Consider the following 23,924-nt stretch of genomic DNA (forward strand, 5'->3'; position numbering starts at 1 on the left):
CAGTGGGATAGAGGGAAGAGGTTGGAGTGATGGGGAATACAGATTATAAGAGGGATTAAATATAAACAAGTTGTGAAAAGGGGACTGAAATGTTCTGGGGATCACTAATAGATTGTTTGCCTCTAGCTCACGATGGAAGTTGATGGTAAGGTAGAGTCAATTATGAAGAGGACAGCGTTGGTAGCCAATACCTCTAATATGCCTGTTGCTGCTAGGGAAGCCTCTATTTATACTGGTGAGTATATGAATTGGAATAAAAGCGATTAACATATCTGTTTGTAAGTTTAAAGCTAGCACCAAACTTTTTCTTTTCCTTTTTTTTTTTTTTTTTTTCAAACTTTTTCTTTTCCAAAGAACTTTTCTTTCATTCTAAAGTACCTTCATACATACAACCATGTTCCTAGAATATTTTTTTAAAATATTTCACATATTATTATATCTTGAGAATATGTCAGTTTAAGACATTAATAGAGCTGCCACAATCTTTTTGATGACTTTAAAATGATGTATCTTCTACTACTGGTTTTTTTTTTTTCATTACATGTTTTATCATTGCTCTATCTCTGAATATATCTGTATCTCTGTAACTTGAATTATCAGCTTTGAACTGTAATACTTTGAATATCAGTATGTTTATATATTATCTTCCATCTTTGCTCCCACTTCCATCCAGCTTTTGGTGCTTTGATTTCTACATATTCAGGATTTATAATGTTCGTATTCTGTTCTATAACCATAAATCCAATATTTGTATTAGCCTTAGACCTAGTAAAATGGAGTCATGCCCACTGGCAGTCCCTTGACTACAGTTTTTCCATTTGTTTCATGGTTGGACAAAATTTGAATTCTTGTTTCTTTGTAAGTCTGGGTTTTTTCAGCTGCCTTTAAATTTTAACAGAGTATAAAATTTTTTGATCAGTATTTCTTGCCTAGAGAACTCTTATTTCAGCATTAAGTGCTGGGGAGAGATCTGACGCTGGCCTACTTTTTTTCCTTTTATAGGTGATTTTTCTTTTTACCCAAAGGAATGTCTCTTTAACTTTGAAGTCTTCTTCTTTTTTTTTTTTAATTTATTTTTGGCTGCATCGGGCCTTCATTGTTGGGTCTTCGTTGCTGCGCTGGGGCTTTCTCTAGTTGCCACAAGTGAGGGCTACTCTTCCTTGCGTTGCACGGGCTTCTCATTGCAGCGTCTTCTCTTGTTTTGGAGCTTGGGCTCTAGGTGCACAGGCTTCAGTACTTGTGGCACACGGGCTCAGTAGTTGTGGCTCGTGGGCTCTAGAGCTCAGGCTCAGTAGTTCTGGCACACGTGCTTAGTTGCCCCGTGGCATGTGGGATCTGCCCAGACGAGGGCTCAAAACAGTGTCCCCTGCATTGGCAGGCGGATTCTTAACCACGGCGCCACCAGGGAAGTCCTAACCTTGAAGTCTTATAACTTGATTAGGATATATCCCAGTATTGATAGTTCTGATAATTTTTTCCTGAGACATAGTGAACCTTTTCAATCTATGAATATGTCTTTTATTTTGGAAAATTTTTGAGAATTGTTTCTGAAACTTTTTCTCTTCCATTATTGTTATCTTCTTGAAGCTAAACATATAGCGTCTCCTTTAGCTGTTTCCGTATGCATCATTTCCTCTCTAATTCTTTTTATTTAGCCTTTTATCCATTTTTTCACAGGGTAATCAACATGTATTCTCTGTATTGCTTCCAATGAAGACTTTATGTCCTTCTAGCTCTTTGCTGAGTTCTGCTGGCTCATGAAACATCTTTTGTGATCTTACTGTATATTCCTTGAGATTTTTATTTTGTGGTAGGATACAATATTAAGATTTTCTTTTATTAATTAATTGTGGTCACAGTTTTCATTTGTTTCTTGGCAGGTTCATTGTTGTACTCTGCTCTTCTGTCTCTTTTTTTCTCCTTTTATTTTTGTTTAGTTCCTGTGCTGATGTTTATGATTACTATTACTCATCTTTGCAGGAGACGGGAGGGAATGGTTGCTACTATGGTCCAGGGTAGCAGGAATTCTTCCTGGTAATCTGTGAAGTTTGTTATAGCATAGAGTTGTGTAAGTTATTTTACTTTTTCTTTCCTGCCAGCAAAAATCCACAGCTACAAGGCCACTTACAATGAATTCTTTCTCTTCTACCATGCCTCATTCACTGTTTACTTACTGAAAAGGAGTGCCTTCCTTTGTTTTATTTGTCCCCATCTCTCTACTTCCCCTTGATGCCAAACTGGGTCCAAGGAACCCCCGCCACTAGCCCTGTACCCCTTTTACTGTGTTCCAGACAATGGATTCTTGGTTTTGCCCCTCAGGATGTACCTTCTAGTTTGCAAAAGCTTAATCTGAGATGTGCAGCTTCAGGTGAATTCTTGGTGTCTTTCCACCCCCTTGTTTGTTTTTTATCTCATTTAGTTGGCTTTCCTCATTATTTTGTTGTGAAGCTAAACATGGCCACTAGTTTTTGACAGTGGAGTTTGTGTTTCTGTATTTCTTGTTCTCCTTGTCTGGTGATTACTCTTATGAGAAGAAGGAGAAAGTGACGTATTCATCTACTATTTTAGGACAAGAAGTCTACCTACTTCTTTTAAATGGCTGCACAGTATCCCTTTGTATGGATATATCATAATTTATTTAACCAGCATCCGTTTAGGGGGCACTTGGATTATTGATAATTTTTTTGCTCCCACAAACTTCACACCATAAAACATTCTTAAGCATGTTTTTTACACTGTGGCTTTGTATGTTTTATGCGCATGTTTCTTTGTATTTTTGTCAGGTAAGTTCTTAGAAGTAAAATTGCTAAGAATACAACTGTTAATGTAGATTTTAGTTTCTAATAGCTCTTCAAAAGGAATAACAGTGGACAAGATTTCTGCTTCTTCACATACTCACCAATGCTAATTTCTTCAACGCTTTCTTATGATAATTATCATACAGAAAAGTTAGAAGACTATTACAGTGAATTCCCATGTACCCCACACCTAGATCTGACAATTAGCATTTTACTGTCCCTACTTTATTAGATGCCTATTCGGTCTGTATTTCTTACAGTGAGCTAGCATCTTTTCTGTGTGTATTAACCATTTGAAAACTGCCTTCTGTCCATTTTTGTATTGGTAGTAGTTGTTTATCATACTGATTGGTAAAGTTCTTTGAAATCAGTCTTTCATCTGTTAAGAGTTGCAGATATTGTCCTAGTTTGCTTATCTCTTTTTTTTTTTTTAACTAATTAATTTATTTACTTTTGGCTGTGTTGGGTCTTCGTTTCTGTGCGAGGGCCTTCTCTAGTTGTGGCAAGCGGGGACCATCCTTCATCGCGGTGAGCGGGCCTCTCACTATAGTGACCTCTCTTGTTGCGGAGCACAGGCTCCAGACGCGCAGGCTCAGTAGTTGTGGCTCATGGGCCTAGTTGCTCCGCGGCATGTGGGATCTTCCCAGACCAGGGCTCGAACCTGTGTCCCCTGCATTAGCAGGCAGATTCTCAACCACTGCGCCACCAGGGAAGCCACTGCTTATCTTTTGATTTTTGTCTGAGGGTTTGTTTTTTTTTTCTTGTAGGCACTGATACCTTTAGGTCTGTGAAAGTGGTCTATGAGACTTCTTTGAGGTTTAGTCATGCATATCTGTCTCTTCTATCAAGTCTTTTTAATAAATATATACACACAGGCATTAGTGAATGTTATCACAGAGACATAGCGTGCTTGTATAAGAGAGGATCTGATTCTACCATCAGATTGAAATATGTGATAACTACTGTGTTTTTTAAGCCTTAATAATGATAAGTGGTATTTCTTAAAGACTTTGTTCCTTGGATCATATTTTGGAAGCCTAAGTCAGTATTTTTTATTCTGAAGGATGTAATATGATAAATAGTAAAGTTCTGAGTTTTCCAGCAACTATTTTGTTTTACTTATATAAGCATCTGTTTCTTTACTGGTAAAATAAGGGAATTAGGGCAGTAGATTTGGGGATGCTTATGAGGTAGCAACAAATATATATTTCTAATATGTTAGAGTTGTATAGTACTTTGTACTTTGCAGAGGGCATTTATAGAAATCATTTCATCTGATATGTATAGATAGATAGGGTGAGAGTTATTTTCACAGATTAGGAAACCACACTGGGAAAATGAAGTTATTTTGCTAAGATTAATGACAGAATAGAAAGTAGAACCCAGGACTTCTTTCTGTATATTAGCTTCTTCTAAATGGTTTACTGTATGTGATTTTACAAGAGAGGACCCAATCTGCATAGCAGAATAGCTGGATAATGAAGATTATTACTCACGTTAATAACATTTGTTACTTTTGAAAAATAACCAAACAAGCTAATTAGTTGAGGATTTTTTGATGCCTATGTCTAATTATCTCAACAAAAAATGGGAGGAAAGTCTTTTCCTACTTTTAAAAATGTATGCTAGGCTATGATAAACCCAAACATGTAATTGCTCAATATAATAGATGTTTGTTTCAGATGATCAGGGCAGTCTTCATTATTCTATCATTTTTGGGCTGGGACGCAGGCTGAAAAGAGCTCTTTCATTTCGACACATATCTTCCATGGGTCCTGGGAGTTCTCGCCCTCTCAGTAAGTCAGACGGAAGAAGTAGCATGGAAGGATGTGTGGCTTGCCTGGTGGTGGAACACATGACTCTTACATTCCATTAGATAGGGGTCAGTTACTTGCCACATCTAAATGCAGAGGAGACTAGACAATATAATTCAGCTGTGCGCCCAAAAGAAGCAGCACAGATTATGATGAACAGCTAGCAGTCTTAGGAACTTATTGCTTTAAATTTTTCTTGAGGGTGAAAAAGTCAGGATTACACTTTATAGGATTATAACTTGTAATATTCTTCCCAATTTAGGAATTACACTGTCAGAATATTTCCGTGACATGGGCTACCACGTCAGTATGATGGCTGACTCTACCTCTAGATGGGCTGAGGCTCTTAGAGAAATCTCTGGCCGCTTAGCTGAAATGCCTGCAGGTAAGTCTTTGTATTGCTTATTACATAAGCAAGACTGTTAGGGTTTGGGGATTGGCTTAGAACCTCTCTTTAAAATTTCTTTTCATTTTTCAGATAGTGGATATCCTGCATATCTCGGTGCCCGTCTGGCCTCATTCTATGAGCGAGCTGGCAGAGTGAAATGTCTTGGAAATCCTGAGAGAGAAGGGAGTGTCAGCATTGTAGGAGCGTAAGCATCAAAACTGTACTTTTCATAAGAAAAAAGGTTATTTATTTTAAAGAGACAATATTTAGCCCCCCTGAGAGCAGTGATTCTTTTTTTTTTTTTTTTTAAATTTTTAATCCTCATTCTTTATTATTTATCTATTTATTTATGGCTGTGTTGGGTCTTCGTTTCTGTGCGAGGGCTTTCTCTAGTTGCGGCGAGCAGGGGCCACTCTTCATCGCGGTGCGCGGGCCTCTCACTATCGCACCCTCTCTTGTTGCGGAGCACAGGCTCCAGACGCGCAGGCTCAGTAATTGTGGCTTACGGGCCTAGTTGCTCCGTGGCATGTGGGATCTTCCCAGACCATGGCTCGAACCCATGTCCCCTGCATTGGCAGGCAGACTCTCAACCACTGCGCCACCAGGGAAGCCCAGAGCAGCGATTCTTAACCAAGGTTGCACTCGAGTCATCCAAGGAGCTCTTTAAAATGCACATGTTTAGGTCATCCCTACATGTTCTGGTTCTATAGATTTGACTTGACTGATTTATTATATTCAAGTCACGATATCCTAGAAATAATTTAGAAAATTATAGACATGTTAAGGTAAGACTGTATCATGATTAAAACAATGTGAAGATTCACGATCCCCACATAAAGCCATACTTTGTTCTCAGACCTTTTCCTTCCTTCCTGCTTCATCTGTTTGATTAGAATAGTGAAACAGATTATAATTAAATCTGTCTCATTTCTCAAACTAGAAGGTGTTTAATAGTTGTCATTCTTAATTTTCAACTTAGTACTGGTTTTTATTTAAGATTTTTGTATAAGTTTTTCTTTCCAAAGGTCATATTTCTAAAGTTATTTACATTAAAATTGACTTGCAAAAAATTGCTTTTATATACAAGTTATTTTCCATAAGCATTTCTAATGACTTTTTCTTCTTTTAAATTTAGAGTTTCTCCACCTGGTGGTGATTTTTCTGATCCAGTTACATCTGCTACTCTTGGTATTGTTCAGGTATATCTTTCCCTAGTGTAGTCAGCTTCTGAGCCCCACCCCACCCCAGGCTGTCCTCATGTTATCCGCATCATCATTGTGAAGTATTTCATTTGGTCACTGAAGAGTAGGCAATGGTAAAGTCTGTTTTAGCAACATTCTTACTACTGAAAGTCTTCAGTGCTGTCTGTTCTTTCTTAGCTCTTTATCTAGAGTTTATAATAGACTTAATATCTGTTAAGTGGAAAATACATCTGGGTAGCCAAGTTTTATTCGTGTTAGAGTAATACTACACTTTGAGTTAGAGTAACCCTAGGAGTAGAAACAAATGGGCCCAAAAAGATACAGTGGCAAAAACCCCATAGAAGTTTCTCCTCGTGGTATGGTCCAAGGCAGGTAACCCTATCAGAGGGCAGCTCTTTTCCATTCCATAGTAATCCAGAACCAGGGCTTCTTCCACCTTGGGCTCCACCTAACCTGGTAATTGTCTGCATCTGGCTGGTACAGGGGGACTGTGTAGAAGGCACACCTACTTTGGGCTCAGGCCTGGTCACTCCACTCCTTCTGTTAGCCACACCCAGACGAAAGCAAAGCTTGGAAAGTGTAGTTTCTGCCTAGGCAGCTTCCCAGTGACAAGGGCATGAATTCTAGTGGATAGCCAGCTAACTTGGCCATTAAAAGTAAGCCTGGGAGGGGTGGGTGGGACGAACTGGAAAACTGGGATTGACATGTATACACTAATATGTATAAAATAGATAACTAATAAGAACCTGCTGTATAAAAAATAAATAAATAAATAAATTTTTAAAAAGTAAGCCTAAATGAAAGATGTATATAAATCAGACATATAATTTTTTTAATGTTGATATATTTATAAGCATATGTATTATTCATATGGGAAAAACAGAATATTTGCCTATATTTTGGTCAGTTTCAGATAAAAGGAAGTGGCAGAGGCTAAATTTACAACTTTCAAGATGTTTAACCTTTGCTAAAATTTTGAATTTTGAATTACAGGGAAATGGAGAGCAAATTTAGGAATGCATAAAATACATATGAATGTTTGGCCTTGGAAAAATGACTGTCAGATCTTTTAGGATTGGCCCTTAATGATAGGGAACTGAATTTATTCAGAACATTTAGAGGTTTTCACTAAAGTGAAGTATCTATCTTAATAAGCATTTTCTGGTTCATCTGTTTATATTGCACCGTCATAATTTCAAAGGAGTCAGTTTTTTTGCTATCAGATTTGACATACTATTAAGGAAATTTTGATTTGTAGATATTACCCATACTGAAACGAAAAGAAATACATTTTCCTATTTGCAGTTTTATTCTATTTCATTTATACTTGTTATATACTAAAAAGATAAATAATTTGACCAGAAAAGTACAGAATTGCATATTTAGGACAAACAAATATATTCCAGTACTTCAAAAAAATTGTTTTTAAGAAAAATTTTTATGTTTTGTTTTTGATTTTGTCTTTAAATCAGGTGTTCTGGGGCTTAGATAAGAAACTAGCTCAACGTAAGCATTTCCCGTCTGTCAACTGGCTCATCAGCTACAGCAAGTACATGCGTGCCTTGGATGAGTACTATGACAAACACTTCACAGAGTTTGTTCCTCTGAGGACCAAAGCTAAGGAGATTCTGCAGGAAGAAGAAGACTTGGCAGAAATTGTACAGCTTGTGGGAAAGGTAGGTTGTAAAATCTTGTGGAAGACAGGTCTGTGAGTTGCACTGAAGCTTTTTAAGGACAAACAGAACCTTGGATATGCAGATTCTTGCTGGGAAAATGAGTATTTATTAAATATTCTTTAAACGAATAGAATTTTAGATTATTCCTTTATCCAGCAGATATTTGAGGGACCTGCTTGTGTTGTGGAAAGATGATTGGTGTTTAGATTATTATTGAATAACAAACCACTCTGACATTTAGTGGCTTAAATAGTGGTTTTTTTGCTCATGGTTTTTGGGGTTAGTGGGCTCAGATAGAAGTCTTGCTTGGGTCCCCTCATACAGTCTTGCTTGGGTCCCCTCATACAGTTTTTGCAGTCATATGGTGGCTGAGACCATAGTCATTTGAAAGTTGCTTCCCTCACATGTCTAGTGCCTGGGCTAGGATGACTGGAATAGCTAAGGGTTGGCTGGGCATTTCTCCCTCTATGTGGCGTTTCAAAAAAAATCAGCCTATTTGTGTACCCGTGTTCATAGAAACATCTAAGCACTAAAAGGGGGAGCAACCCAGATGTCCTTTGCAACACACTCGCGTGCACACGCACACACGCACACGCGCGCACACACGCACACACAATGGAATTAATGTTCCATCTCAGCCTTGAAAAGGAAGGGAAATTCTAACACATGCTGCAACATGGATGAACCTTGAGGGGACATTATGTTAGGTGAAATAAATGAGTCACAAAAAGACAAATACTTACATATAATGTATCTAAAGTAGTCAAATTCATAGAAATAGAAAGTAGAGTAGTGGTTAACAGGGGCCGGGAGGGTGGAAGAAGAGTTGTTGTTTAATGGGTATAGAGTTTCAAATTTGTAAGATGAAAAGTTAATGGAAATCTGTTTCACAACAATGTGAACATATTTAACCTACTGAACTACACTTAAAAATGGTTATGATGGTGAATTTATGTTAAATGTTTTTCACAACAAAATCCAAAAAAGAACATCAATCAGGAAGCAGTTATGAAGTGAATTTATTAATGATAGGTGATCGTGTGTTGATTATGTGGTTTCTGCATGCTAACTGATTAGAACTATTGGTCCCAGATTGTGGCAGTAAATTTCTAAAAATGTATTTTTTCCTCTTCTAGGCTTCACTAGCAGAAACAGATAAAATCACTCTGGAGGTAGCAAAACTTATCAAAGATGATTTCCTTCAACAAAATGGATATACTCCTTATGACAGGTAATCTAGCCTGATATTCTTTTTTTAATTTGAGGATATTCTATCAAGTTTTGAAGAAGCAGCTGCCTACACATTAAAACCCTCCCCGCCTTTTTTTTCCTCATACAGACACACTCTGACTCAGTGTATAGGTTTATTTTATATTTTCATAGCAGACATCTAGTGATCCAGTATGTTCCCTTATCTTGAGTTGGCTCATTTTCCCAGTTATGACAGTGTTTTCACTCATTATCCAGCCATCTTTAATTAGATTAAATTGTGGCTTAGTGTACGGAGCCTGGGATCATTGCCTCTTTCAGAAGCTTTTCTCACTACCTGTTACCACAGCCCGAGCCTCTTCTACTCTTTTCCTAAATAATATACTTTCGTGCCTCATTTCCCAAGAGTTCTATTCTTTATTTACTTATTTATTTTTGGCTGCATTGGGTCTTCGTTGCTGCACGCGGACTTTCTCTGGTTGCAGAGAGCGGAGGCTACTCTTTGTTGCAGAGCACGGGCTTCTCATTATGGTGGCTTCTCTTATTGCAGAGCACAGGCTCTAGGCATGCGGACTTCAGTAGTTGTGGCACGTGGGCTCAGTAGTTGTGGCTCGTGGGCTCTAGAGTGCAGGCTCAGTAGTTGTGGTGCATGGGCTTAGTTGCTCCGCGGCATGTGGGATCTTCCTGGACAAGGACTTGAACTCATGTCCCCTGCATTGGCAGGTGGATTCTTAACCACTGCACCACCAGGGAAGCCCAAGAGTCCTATTCTTTTTCTTTCTACTGAAGTCCCTGTCGGATGTCTCACCAGTCCCTGCTACTCCTGCCCAGTGCTTGTTTTTCATTATTGTCTCTGCTACTTCCATGGCTTATTTAAAAGTTCCCATTTCTTTTAAACTTTGATAATTTGAACCCTTTCATCATAGGCTAGTTTTTCTCCCTCAATCATATTTGGCCCCATATAAGTCTGAAGTGGAAACTGAACATATAGGAAGATTACCAGAATGTAAGACAAGCAGAAAATATGACAGTATAATCAGTAAGGCTCAAAAAAAATCTGTATCAGGAACTTAAGAAGCTCTAAGAACCATCCACACAAAGATAACTCCACAAGGGGAAAATTATTTGAAAAGAGTGTAATAGAGGGTGTGCATGAAATTGTATATGCAAATAAGTTTAAATGCGTTGGAAATTTGATTAGAATGCATGTGATCCAAGTTGAATATTAACTTCTGTGTCTTCATTATTAAAAGATATGGGTAAATGAAAATGAACACATTAATGGAGAAAGGGAATGCTTATTAACTTTAGGAAATTACAGTTCCCTGCTTTCCTATTATTTATTAAACCTTCACCGACTGTCACAAGGGAGTCTTTACAACTCAGTTATTTTACCATTTGGGTAACTGCTTTAACTGCACTGTACAAACACAAACCCTCAGAGAGTCATTAGATTGTAGCAGTACTGTTTCATTGTTCTTCCTGTTTGATTGTGTTAACAAAAATTAACGTCACTCTTTAAATAAAAGAATACATAGCTCCTTCTCTCCATCCACCCCCTATTCCTGAGACATCTCTGTTCAAAAACTCTGGTTAAGTATTATTGATCTTTTCCACTATTCTTTTTTCATTCCTTATGTATCATGCAATAAATATAAGTAGTGTGCATATCTAAATAAAGAAGTTAATGCTCTGGTATTTTACAGATGAAATAAAAACTATGAACTTGCTTTGGATTTTGTTTTTGTTTATTATTTTGACTTTCATTTATCCTAGGTTCTGCCCATTCTACAAGACAGTAGGGATGCTGTCGAACATGATTGCATTTTATGATATGGCCCGCAGAGCTGTTGAAACCACTGCCCAGAGTGACAATAAAATCACATGGTCCATTATCCGTGAGCACATGGGGGAGATCCTCTATAAGCTTTCCTCCATGAAATTCAAGGTATATTTGTTTCTACCATAAACTTGTTTTAGTAGTAAGTGTTTCTTTTTGATTTTTTAAAATATTTGGGTCCCAAACCTGGTGTGTGAAACTGGCATTTATCATTTTCATACATGCTCGGGTTATGTAAAACCAGAAGAGACCTCAAAGCTATGTTCAAATAGGAATTCGCATGATAAAGATTATAGTATGTCACGTCTAAAATAAACGCTGACGTGTTTTCTCTTTTGTCTTAACTGCCAGGCAATTTAGAGCTAAAATCATTGCTAAGCAGCAATTACCTTACCTCAAGTGCCTGTTAATATCTAATCCCGATGCTCCTCTGAAACGATTTCTGCTGCTTACTTCAAGTATCCTATTACACATCATTTTTACTTTTAAGTAGACTCTCATTCTTTGGGAAGTACACAAGACATAAATAGATAATTAAGTGAAATTATCTGTAGAAACTCAAATGTGTAAGATTGTTTTTTAAAATACTTGATCAGTCGAGTTGTATTTAATTATTTCTAAGTCATGACATCCAAGTATATTTACTATCTCCTACTGAGAAATTAAGAGTGATTCTCTGAATGTGTATGTTATGTATATAGTGTTTGCATTATAGATTGGAAGTAAATTTGTGTGAATAGACACTCACTGTGTCAAGGATTTTAAAATATTGACACCCTTTGAGTCCTGTCTTTCCATTTCAAAACATATAACCCAAGGAAATAATTAGAGATTTTGATATGGATGTATGTAGAAGATTGTATATTAAACTTTTAAACGTCATCCAAAAGTGAACGGAGCCATTGTGGCATGTACATTACAGCAAAAATATTATAAAGGCATTAACATCTTTTTTTCAAAGAATATCCGAAGACACAGGGAAACGCTTATGGTATAATTAGTGAAAAAAGTTGGTTGCAAAGAAATTCCATATGTAATTTGATCCAAATTTTATTTTTAAAAATTATACATTCATAGGAAGATGATAAAAAAATATATGCAATAGTGATGACTTCTGGTAGTATAACTAAAGGTGCTGTCTTTTTTCTGTTTACAGGTACATTGTATCAAATTAACATTTCAGTTGTTCTTTAATATCATTAAGTATTTTTCTATAGCACTATTTTGTGGCTGGAGAATAATATTTTCTTATTCTTAGGCATTTAGGAAATTTCCAGTTGTTGGTATGGACAACTTTGTTCATGTAGTTGGTTTTGTGTATTTTCCTAGTATATGTTCTCAGAAGTGGAATGATTGGGTCAGAGGGCTTAAACACTTTAAGGTTTCTTTCATACATTTTATTCAATTAAGTTGCTTTCCATACAGATTTTAAATGGGGTGCATTTTGAGGTTATTTTAGAAATTTTACTCCCCTGTCCCAACGTGATACTACCAGACCTTGAATAGTAAATTCTGTTTTGATTAAATTCCAACTATCATATACACAGAGAGGAATGCATCTAATACGCATTGCTGCATAATTTCCTAATATTTTGCATATTGTTGGGGGTAAATCCATTGGTTGTTGAATACAGTTAGCAAGCAAGACACAAAACAGAAATTTTGTCTTTAAACTTTTGTCTTTAAAATTTTGTCTATAAACTACTCCTTTATACATTTCTACCCTTAAAGGAAAAAAGAAAAATAAGGTTAATTCTGCCTCCTGCCTGTGTTTTACCAGTGTACCTCAACCTAGTACTCAAATATAGTAAATATAAATAACTCACTATGTGTTCTGAAAATTAGTTTCCAAAGGTAAGTTGAATTCTATAATGTCTTCTTTCAGGATCCAGTGAAAGATGGTGAGGCAAAGATCAAGGCCGACTATGCACAACTTCTTGAAGATATGCAGAATGCATTCCGTAGCCTTGAAGATTAGAACTGTGATTTCTTTCCTCCTTTTCCTCAGCAAGCCCTCATATGTGTATATTTTCCTAAATTTCTCATCTCAAACCCTTTGCTTCTTTATTGTGCAGCTTTGAGACTAGTGCCTATGTGTGTTATCATTTGTTTCCCTGTTTATTTGGTAGGTCTTATATAAAACAAACATTCCTTTGTTCCAGTGTTTGAAGGGCCTCCCTGATCCTTTCTCCAAAGTGGTGAATGTAGTAAATATGATATACAATGGCTACACTACTGTAAACTTGTATGTAGGGTGATGTCTCTCCTTGTCCTAGGTTTGCCCTTTCCTCATCACCATTAAATTGTAAACAGGACTACTGCATGTACTCTCTTTGCAATGGATTTGGAATGGAAGGCCAGACTTCTATACATTTTGTCAGGTTCTTTGTGAAATGACTCAATATCTGTGTGGTAAAGTTATTTGCAGCTTAGCATTTTGCTAAGTAACCTTCTTTGTAGGAAATAATTACTTTTTTTAAACATGAATAATTAATGTTTCTATTATGTGTTGTTCCCCCAGTATAAATCAAGAATATTTGTGGGAAACTGTTGAGAACTGTACTGTTTTTAAAGCAGGCATTTGTGGGACTCAGCACAATAGATGAATCAGTGCCCTCTAAAAAAGTGAAAAAGGAGCCAGGTGATCAAACTTAGATTAACATCATCTTGTTAAAGCCTATTTTATTTCACTAGGAAAAATTCAGTATCAAGGACTATTATACTACATTACTAGGAAATTCTTTTTAAAATTACATTTAAAATAATCACCGAGAACTTGATCCACATCACACCCTCTTTTTTTTCCTCAAACATCGTAGAAGCCTAAGCTTCTGAGAATCATGTGGCAGTGTGATGGGCAGTAAAATGCCACAGAGAAGATATTTAGTAGTGGTTAAAGGCTGTTTGCACCTTTAAGGACCAGCTGGGCTTTAGTGATTCTTGGGGCCAGAGTGGCATTATGTTTTTACAAGATAATGACATGTGTCACATGTTTGTTTGTTTGCTAATTGAATTTTTGAAGAACCAGCTTCCTGATTGTAAAAAATATTATTCTTTCATGTGGTTTTTGATTCACTGGCTCAAAAGATTTCCCAGAATACCTGTAGCTGTAGCAGCATAACAGTTTCCATTCTGTTTCATAGGGATGAAGTTAATTCTTATATCTGCTGATAACAGAATCTGGGTCATGCGAAAAAAAGATCATTTCTTCCTGTCTTTTAAGTATATGTTTTAAAATAAAAGTTTCTGTGTTTGTATGATAAGGCACATTAGGTAATGTATTTCTTTTGGTCTGTGAAGGAAAGATGCAGCTAGAGAATTCAGCTATGTTTGTTTAAATCCTTGCAGATTACATGTTCTTACAGTGGCCTGCTATTCAGGATAAGTATTCTGCCATGTATCTTTTTTTAACCTTTCAGAATATTGGAAGATAAAAATTGTGCAGTGATTTGTTGAGACGTGGATGTAATGGTGCTGCTGAATCAGTTTGCTTTCCAATGTGGCCTCCTACCCAGAGGCTCTAAGACCAGTGGAAATTAAAAGAATTTCAAAAACTTTCAATTCCTACCTTAAACCTACCAGCAAACTAGGATTGTGTTAGTAATGAATGATATGACGAAGAAAGTTTGACCAAGCTTCTTTTGTGTTGTTCTGAATTTGCAATGTACGTTCTTAACTCCTTTTTAAGAATGTTGATGTATGGGTGTGAAGATGCTAGAGAAACTTTGCTCAGAGCCTCATTGTAAGTGTCCCTTCACCCATATGTTGTAGAATTTCACATTGGTCACTGATCATATTTCTTTAGTAAGAATGTGTTAAAGTTAACAACAATCTTTTAAAAAGATGATGCAGTTCTATATTTATTGTGCTGTGCCTGATCCTAAGTGGAGCCAGTTAACAAGTTTCATATGTATTTTTCCAGTGTTAAATCTCACACATTGTACTCTTTGGAAACTTCCTTCCATCCTGACGAACGAATAGGAGAGGTCATATATATTGTCTCCTTATCCTTGAGGTTTCACTATCTTTATGTTAAAAGTTGTGTATAATTGTTAAAATCTATGAAAGAATAAAAAGTGGATTTAAATTAACATTTTTCCTTTTTTTTGTGGGTGTGGCAAGATCTGCTAAAAAAACGTGCCACCTTATTGTGTTTTGGCTTGTTTTCAGTATGAACTTTAAAGTTTTTTATTTCCCTCTTTATAGATTGTTACTTAAGATCATGAAATTGAATTGGCGCCCTCACTATAGACTGCAAAAAGTCCTATAATCATGTACCACTGTGATTTGGAAATATAGTACATGGAATCCCATAGCATTCTGAATATTACTTTAAATTGAAAAAATGAATGGTTTCTAAAAGTAGACTTATAAATGAAAGGAAATCAGTGTCCTCATCTCTACTTTTGGCAGATGAACTAAAGCTTTGTAATTGGTAATTTTGCAAGCCAAAGTACTTAAGATCCAATGTAGCAACATGGATTTTATTTCCTTAAGTGTATTTTTAACAATTTCTAAAGGAGTAAGAAACAATGTGAAATGAAAAACTCTACATTACTGTTGAGCACCAACTTTATGTAGAGAAATACTTAAAAATTCATGGGAAAGCTTATTCATTATAGAATGGGTGATTTTTAGTCTTTTTTGGTAATAATCCAATATTTTCAGGTTATTAGTTTTAACGTATTGCCACAATATAAGAGTATGAAGAAGGGAACCAATTTTCCCAGGTGAGGTATGATAAAATGCCTCTGAAGTTGTTCTAAGGGCTCCCTTTTAGTTCGAGTTCCCCCAGAAGTTGACACTGAGACATGTATTTGCGTGCAGGCAGTTTCTTTGGGATGTGATCCTAGGAAAGCACCAGTGGGGGAACAGAGAATTAAGACAGAATTGAAGGAAGCCAATACGTGTTCTTTTTTTTTTTTAATTTATTTTTTTGGCTGTGGTGGGTCTTGGTTTCTGTGAGAGGGCTTTCTCCAGTTGTGGCAAGCGGGGGCCACTCTTCATCGCAGTGCGCGGGCCTCTCACCATGGCGGCCTCTCTCGTTGCGGAGCACAGGCTCCAGACGCGCAGGATCAGCAGTTGTGGCGCACAGGCTTAGTTGCTCCGTGGCACGTGGGATCTTCCCAGACCAGGGCTCGAACCCGTGTCCCCTGCATTGGCAGGCAGATTCTCAACCACTGCGCCACCAGGGAAGCCCCCCAATATGTGTTCTTATCAAGCAAGTCAACATTTTGGAGCACCATCCTGCTGGGGAGTTGTGGGAACAACTGAAAAATATGCACCTCGTTATATTCCACCTGGGGTGCAAAGGAACTAGCGTCCTTTCAGCATCATTGATTGACAGCCACCTGCTGTCAGTCATCCACTGAAGGCTGTTCCCACAAAGACAAGGAGAGTCAGTGCCCAGCACATGAGTATAAGTAGATCGGGCTCTGGTGGCCACAGGAAACCCTCCGCAAAGAGATTTAGGTGCTGGCAGTTGGGAGGTCAGCTGGTGGGAACTGAAATGGTACTCGTGGCTGAAGAGATTTGGGTGGGGAACTCATAGCATCTGCTTCAGGCCTCTTAAGAACACAGGAAAAAAAGATTGTTCAATCAATAACTGAAAAGCCATTGTTCTGCAACATAAAGAAGCACCCTGTAAAAGGATCGGGACACTCTTTGAAAAGAGTTTTTAAAAGAGCATCTCTTCAAAGAGAAAAGATGTCTTTTAAAGAGCAGATAGTACACACACCAATTATGGTTATAAATAGGCAGATGTGGGGTTTAATGCTCCTGAAAGTAAAGCAGCTTTTGGATTAGTGGGGATTTTGATCATATATTCCAACCCCCTCATAATACAGAAGAGAAATGGAAGTTTAACTGATTTGCCCAGTGTCACACAGCCACTTAATATCAGAATTCAGACCTCCTGATTTCTAGTGTCTCTTTGTACTCAATCATACTGTATATCTTTTCCTTATTATGTATTTTTCATTCAGAACCAAGAAGTTGGGTTTATAAATGTGAGACAGATAAAGTAATCAGAAGAAAAGTAAGGAGAAATGACTGGCTAGCCAAGGTGCTTGTGGACATTGTCATGACTCAAGTCATTTTTAGAAGGAAAATGTGTTTGAGAGACTGTTGAGTTTGAGCCAGAGTTTAGGAAGGTGAGTCTAGAAATAGCCATTTTTACCAAAATTATATAACAGAAGTCTTTAAAGTGGGGAGGAGTAAGAACATAAACAATTATAAATACCTTATTAAGGATTTGTATCCAGAATATATGAAGAACTCCAAGTCAAAAAAACAAAAAGACAGAGATAAATGATGACATTGATAAATGGATGAAAGACCTGAACAGGCACCTCACAAAATCGTTGAATAATGATGCTCAGCTTCTAGTCATCTGGGAAATGTGAATTAAAATTACTACGAGATACAATTTTATATACACTAGAATGACTAAAATGGAAAGGGCAGAGAATACCAAGTGTTGATACAGATGTGGAGCAACCAGAACTCATACATTTTTGGTGGGAGCATATATTTCTACAGCCACTTTGGAGAACTACTTTGGGTGGCATCTATAAAGTTGAGTTAGTAATACCTAATACACGATAGAAATGCATACATACATGTTCACAACCAGAAGATATGACCCTAAACGTTTATAGCAGCACTATTTGTAATAGCCCCAAACTGGAAAGTACCTAAATGGTAGTATGAAAGAATGGATAAGTGGGTTGTGGTATATTCACACAGTGAAATACTATATAGACGTGACAGTTAATGCAACAACATGAATGAACCTCACTAATAATGTTTAAAGAAGCCAAACAAAAGAAAGAATACTGTATGATTCCATTTATATAGAATTCAAAAGCATAAAACTAATATATGGTGTTTGAAGTCAGGATAGCAGTTACACATGTGGGGAAGGGAGTGTCATCAAGAGGGTGGAATATGGGGGGGCTTCTAGGGTGCTGGTAATGTTCTGATTCTTGTGGATCCTGCCATACATGGGTGTGTTCATTTTGTAAAAATTCACACATGATTCAAGCACTTTCCTGTATGTATATCATACTTAAATAATGTTTACCAAAAACATTACACTTAAGGGATTTCTATTTATTTAAAGTAGTTTCACACTAAGATATATATAGTGGTGGTTTTAAAGTGCTTTCGAATTTTACCTAGTAAAATGATCACATTTTTGTTTGTTTGATTTTTAAATGTGCACTTTTCTAGCAGTGGTGATAGATTTGAATTTTTCATTCCAGGAGCTCTCAGTTCTGTTTGCAACAAGTAACTTACTTTGCCAGACAGCTGACCAGGATTTGGGGAAAGTATGTTCTTGGAACAGAATGAAGCTAACCAGACCACACTGTCATAGAATGCAGACACTGGTTGGCTTGTTAACAGTGCTATAGCCGGTCACATGCAAATACGTATTCAGGTGTCCCTGAATACACGTCACAGCCCTTAAAGCAGCAGTGGATGACTGTTAAAAGCAGGTTTGATGTTTTAAATATAGATGTCTTAATGAGCTGTTTCTCAAACTTGTCTGAATATAGGAAATATGGGACTGTGTTAATGATACAGATTCCTAGGCCCTGCACCAAACCAACTGAATTGGAATCCATTCTAGGGAAAAGGTATAGGAGTCAACTTAACAAATATCCCACATAATTCTTACCATGGGGCAAGTTTTAGGACATAAGTATCTTTATTCAATGCTTAGATATAAAAGGTAACCCAGGAGAATTAAATAAGTATTCTCTGAATACTAACAGTTTTACCACAATCTCAGTATTTTAAGATTTTGCTGAACCACTTATCCTTTAAGACATCCCCTGTTATTGGCCTTAAACAGTGCTCTACTGATTCACGTGTATTCTGCCTAATTTAGATTCAGAATTGTCTGGCAGTAAGACAAAGTTTTCCTAAATCATGAAATTTGAGCAATAATAATTGTTACACCTATGGATTTCAAACAGGATTCTGTTACAGTGGTTTCAGGTATTTACTGAATGGACTAGCAGTTTCTCTTCTCATTTCTTTGTATGCAGGAGATTTCAGATAGGAATCAAAATTCTGTGATATATTTGAATTTTTTCATACACAGGCTTAATTTGTGAATAAAATGATAGAAGAATATAATTTAGTCTCATTTTTAAAAAAGAGCATTTGTCCTGGGATTTAACATTCCTTTTTCTTTAACCCATTACAATAATTTTTTAGTTTGGTTTTCAACCATCATCTGAACAGCTCTTATACTTTTATAGCTTCCAAGTAGTACATCTAGCATTTACTAGATGACTTAAAATTGCACTGAGTTTTAGACACCTTGTATAAAAGCCACGTTACTGTCAATCACATAAAATCATATTCATGGCCTTTATTTTCGTTTATTTATTTATTTATTTATTTATGTCTGCGTTGGGTCTTCGTTGCTGTGCGCGGGCTTTCTGTAGTTGCAGCGAGTGGGGGCTGCTCTTCGTTGCAGTGCACGGGCTTCTCATTGCGGTGGCTTCTCTTGTTGTGGAGCATGGGCTCTAGGTGCGCGGGGACTTCAGTAGCTGTGGCACGTGGGTTCTAGAGCGCAGGCTCAGTAGTTGTGGTGCACGGGCTTAGTTGCTCTGGCATGTGGGATCTTCCTGGACCAGGGCTCGAACCAGTGTCCCCTGCATTGGCAGGCGGATTCTTAACCACTGCACCACCAGGGAACTCTATGGCCTTTATTTTTAAATTGCATGCTTTATTTCAAAGTCTTTATAAAGACCTTTTGACACTTGCCCTAAAAATATGATTTAGGACAGTATTTTCTCAAGCATGGTATTGTAGGTTGGGTTCTTTGGAAACAGCTGCTGAGATAGAGATGGAGGTACAAGTTGCTTATTTGGAATCAACACGAGAAAGGAAGGGGGTGAAGCGGGATTGGGCAGAGAGGAAATCAAAATACAAAGCAGGTTTGGCAAAGCCTTAGCCACTCCAGTGGGGAAGCTCTGGAGGAAATATTGCGGATCAGAGTTGACATGCATCAGATTGAGACGGCCGGGCCTTAGTACCCCAGTGCCTCTCTCTCTCTCTCTCCTCTCCCCCACCTCACGGAATCCCGGTTCAGGCTGCCCTGGGAGGATGTGACCTCAGGTGAGGTGGCATCTGCAGACCTAGCCCAGAAGGAGCTGACAGCTGGCAGCTGTCTGCTGACCACACTCCTGGGAGCTGACCAACAAGTCTTTCCTTGATGGGGGATCGCACAGCACAGCTCTGTGTCCATGAGATAGTTTCGGGGGAGAGACAGATGTATAGTGTACGTTAAAATGTACTTCATGAAAATGTACTTATGAAATAAGTACATTTTCATATGTACATATGAAAATGTACTTCATATCCAAGATTTCAAGGATTTGGTTAGGGAGGAGGCCAAACTAGTAAAATAAATTTTGAGCCATTTCTAAAGAAAAATATTAAGTACAGAAAAGTGCAGGCAATAAGAAGATATGGCCAGATCATGAAGGCAGTCTTCAAACCAGAAATTTTAACAACCCCTACAAGTGAAAAGCCGGACTCTTTTAGTGCTTGTTAAAATGTCAGTGCTTACTGAATACTTCTGAAAGGACCAATGTTGGCCTGATTCCATATAGAAATTCATCATCAAATGCAAAACTCTTCAGGAAGTGACTAATTCAAAAATAATAAAACATATTTCTTCACACTTGAATCATGTGACTTACCTAAGTCAAATAGTTAAAATTAAAAATTAAATAGAATGAACCGACAAGAACCATTTCAAATATATTTCTTTCTTGTAGCAGCACCTCTTGGTATTACTTTGATTAAACTACTGCCAGGTAAGCAGTAGTTCTGTGATAAACATAATTAAATAAATCTCTGGTATTTATAGATTTGCTCAAGTAAGAAATAACACAATGCACCTCTGCAGCTGCTTTGTGTCTTTGAGGTGTCTTTTTGGGCTTCCCAAAGGGAATTTTGCATGTGCCACATTGCCTGTATTGTAACCCAAATTCAGGGACTAATTTATTTGAACCCTCCATTCATTAGATTCTAACTTAGTTAACAATTCTTTGCCCATAAAGAAAGGGGCCTGTGTCATAGCAAGAGTCACCTATACGTTGTCCTCAAAACGTATGTTCATGAGAAAATTAAATTAATCCCTAGAAACTTTGTAAACAGAAACACAGACTATTGAGTCTGTATACTGAGCAGAAGGGGAAACATGCACCTTGATTTTACAACAAATTAGGTTGAAGTATAAGCAATATCCATTTAAATGTTATGAAGTGAAGATTTTAAAATTATACATCATCAAAATAACTTACTTCACAAATATAACAGAAGCCAAAAGGATGGGCTTGCTGTTTTGGAAAATAATTCCTGAATTACAGCTACATAAAATGTTAAACTAAATGCATGTAAGTGTAATTTCTTTCTAAGCTTTGAAACAAGCAGTTCTCATTACTGTCCCCATCATCTCCTGAGAAATTTGTTCCAACAATTATCTCATACTTAAAATATCATCAGTTGGGACTTCCCTGGTGGCACAGTGGTTAAGAATCTGCCTGCCAATGCAGGGAACATGAGTTCGAGCCCTGGTCCGGGAAGATGACACATGCCGTGGAGCAACTAAGCCCGTGCACCACAACTACTGAGCCTGTGCTCTAGAGCCCGCGAGCCATAACTACTGAGCCCATGTCCCACAACTACTGAAGCACACGCACCTAGAGCCTGTGCTCTGCAATAAGAGAAGCCACTGCAATGAGAAGCCCGCACACCGCAACAAAGATAGCCCCAGCTCACCGCAAATAGAGAGAGCCCACGCACAGCAACAAAGACCCAATGCAGCCATAAATAAATAAATAAATAAAACCCCTTTATCTAGTAGCAGGGATAAAATATCATGGTCAGTAAGAGCATAAGTTCTTAAATTAAATGGTCCAATTTCAAATCCCAAGTCTGTTACTTACTAGCTGTATGACCTTGGACAGTCAAGTTAGCCTCTGTTTTCCCATCTGTAAAATAGAGATGATAAAAATATCTACCTGTTTTAGTTAGGGTTAGGTTCAGCTTGAGTGACAGAAATCCAAAACAAAGTGGTTAAAATAAGGTTAAAGTTTATTTCTTTCACATAAGTGTAAGCATTCCAGTACTTTACTCAGTACTTCAGGTACTCAGATTTGTTCTTCATCCTCAATATATGTCTTTCATCCAACACAGCTCCAGCTCCTGCCATTTAGGCCTACATAACATATCCCAACCATCAGAAACAAGAAGAATATGTCCTTCCCTTTTAGAACATTTCTATTAACATAAAATTGGCCAGTTATTAGTTACAAGGCCACACCTATCTGCAAAGAAATTGGGAGATATATAGTCTTTATTCCAGGTAGCTGTGAGCCAAGACAAAGATCAGGGTTTCGCAGTGACGGTAGCATCATCCTTAAGGGAGTTCTGGAAATTTATGAAGGTCTTTAAAATTTGTCACAATGAATGTATGTGTTAGAGTGTGTGTGTGTGTGTGTGTGTGTGTTAAAACTGATGGTGGATTTAGATGTTGTTGTCAGCCAATCCGTCTACCTTAACATCCTCATATTTCACCCAGTGGTGAAATAGCAGCCATTGATGATCATTGTCTTGATTAGGGCTGCCCAATAGAACTTTAAGTTGATGGAAGTATTCTAAATCTGTGCTGTTAATATGGTAGCCACTAGAGTCAACAGAGCACTTGAAGTGTGGTAGTGTGACTAAGGAACTGAATTTTAATTTTAATTGATTTAAATTTAGCAAATTGTGGTTGTGCTTACTGTACTGGAGAGCACAGGTCTAGATCCATTATTTCATACTTGTGATATCCAATTTTATCATTTCTTCTATATTTATTAGCTTGGAATTTTCTATATCAAAAGGACTTGCAGGATGGTTTTAAACTAAATTCACATTGAAATTTGTTTGGACCACCTAGGTAGTGTGAATATGGTCTGCAAAGCAGCGTAATGGTTGGTCTATAATAACAAAATTTCAAGTGTGCGTTCCCCAACTCACCTTCTAATCTCTTACAGGTGAGAGCATGGGATGGGCTTTCTTCAAGTTCATGCCCAGCTTTATGAGAAGGTGGTTTCCCATTAGACTGTCCACATTGGGACTTTATCTTCTGTCATTCTCTTCACCAGGCCTTGGAAACTAAAACTTAGTGTTTGGCCAGATTCAAAGCAAAAGCGGCTTCCTTACTTCACTCATGTTTCTGGGTTCCTTAGATACTGGCCTGATAACTCTTACTATCTTGTCAGCTCTCTGATAATTTACAGAAGATTTTTGAAAAATATTTTATAAAGCATTTGTAGTTATTCTTAGTGGGCAGGTTGGTCCAAGTAAGTGGCCCACCCTATTACCAGAACTACAATTAGAACTCTACCATGTGTTCTTTAAACCTCACAACAATTCTAAGAAGGGATTACTATTCCTCTTTTTTCCAGATAAAGAAGCAGATGAGGCACATAGAAGAAACTTACACACAATCATACAGCTAGTGAATATTAGAGCCAGAATTTAAATTCACTTCTATTTTGGGAATTCCTTGGCAGTCCAGTGGTTAGGACTTGGTGCTCTCACTGCCAAAGGCCTAGGTTCAGTCCCTGGTCGGGAATCCCACAAGCTGCAAGGTGCAACAAAAACAACAAAAAAATCCACTTCTATTTTGCTCAAAGCTCTTTCCCTTAACTACCCAACAGTATGCCTTACGCAGAGTGAAGACTTTTGGTAACTTTTCTGAAAAGTAATTTAACCTTTTTATCTTGCTTTTTTTAAGTATTAGATAACAATGAACCCAGATGCTAAATAAAAAGGTGTTTGAACACTGGAATCCAGTTTTTTGTGGTCTTTTTTTTTCTTTTTGATGCTGGAACCCAGGTTCAAATCCAGTTTTATTTTGAACAATTATATTAATGACAACTACCAAAAATGTTCTGGAGTTAGAATATGCAACTGAAGGAAA

The 23,924-nt window shown here is 37.4% G+C and overlaps 1 protein-coding gene and 1 long non-coding RNA gene across 4 annotated transcripts in view; one reads left to right on the forward strand and one right to left on the reverse strand.

Moving 5' to 3' along the window:
• Positions 1-15,018, forward strand: part of ATP6V1A (ATPase H+ transporting V1 subunit A) — a 58,545-nt gene extending 43,527 nt beyond the window's left edge. For all 3 annotated transcript variants that reach the window (XM_082394704.1, XM_082394705.1, XM_082394706.1), the window contains exons 8-15: positions 127-235; positions 4,875-4,997; positions 5,091-5,205; positions 6,136-6,199; positions 7,675-7,878; positions 9,015-9,109; positions 10,864-11,035; positions 12,813-15,018. In XM_082394704.1, coding sequence (XP_082250830.1) covers positions 127-235; positions 4,875-4,997; positions 5,091-5,205; positions 6,136-6,199; positions 7,675-7,878; positions 9,015-9,109; positions 10,864-11,035; positions 12,813-12,905 — 975 coding nt within the window. In that variant the 3' untranslated portion in view covers positions 12,906-15,018. The remainder of the gene's footprint in view (positions 1-126; positions 236-4,874; positions 4,998-5,090; positions 5,206-6,135; positions 6,200-7,674; positions 7,879-9,014; positions 9,110-10,863; positions 11,036-12,812) is intronic.
• Positions 14,016-22,440, reverse strand: LOC309630077. The gene is made up of 2 exons (XR_014245412.1): positions 20,124-22,440; positions 14,016-20,082 (listed from the first exon to the last, which is right to left on the reverse strand). It is a non-coding gene; the product is annotated as an uncharacterized lncRNA (long non-coding RNA).
• Between the last annotated feature and the right edge of the window lie 1,484 nt (positions 22,441-23,924).

Source organism: Balaenoptera borealis, assembly GCF_965194805.1.
Source record: "Balaenoptera borealis genome assembly, chromosome: 5".
Classification (NCBI taxonomy): Eukaryota; Metazoa; Chordata; class Mammalia; order Artiodactyla; family Balaenopteridae; genus Balaenoptera; species Balaenoptera borealis.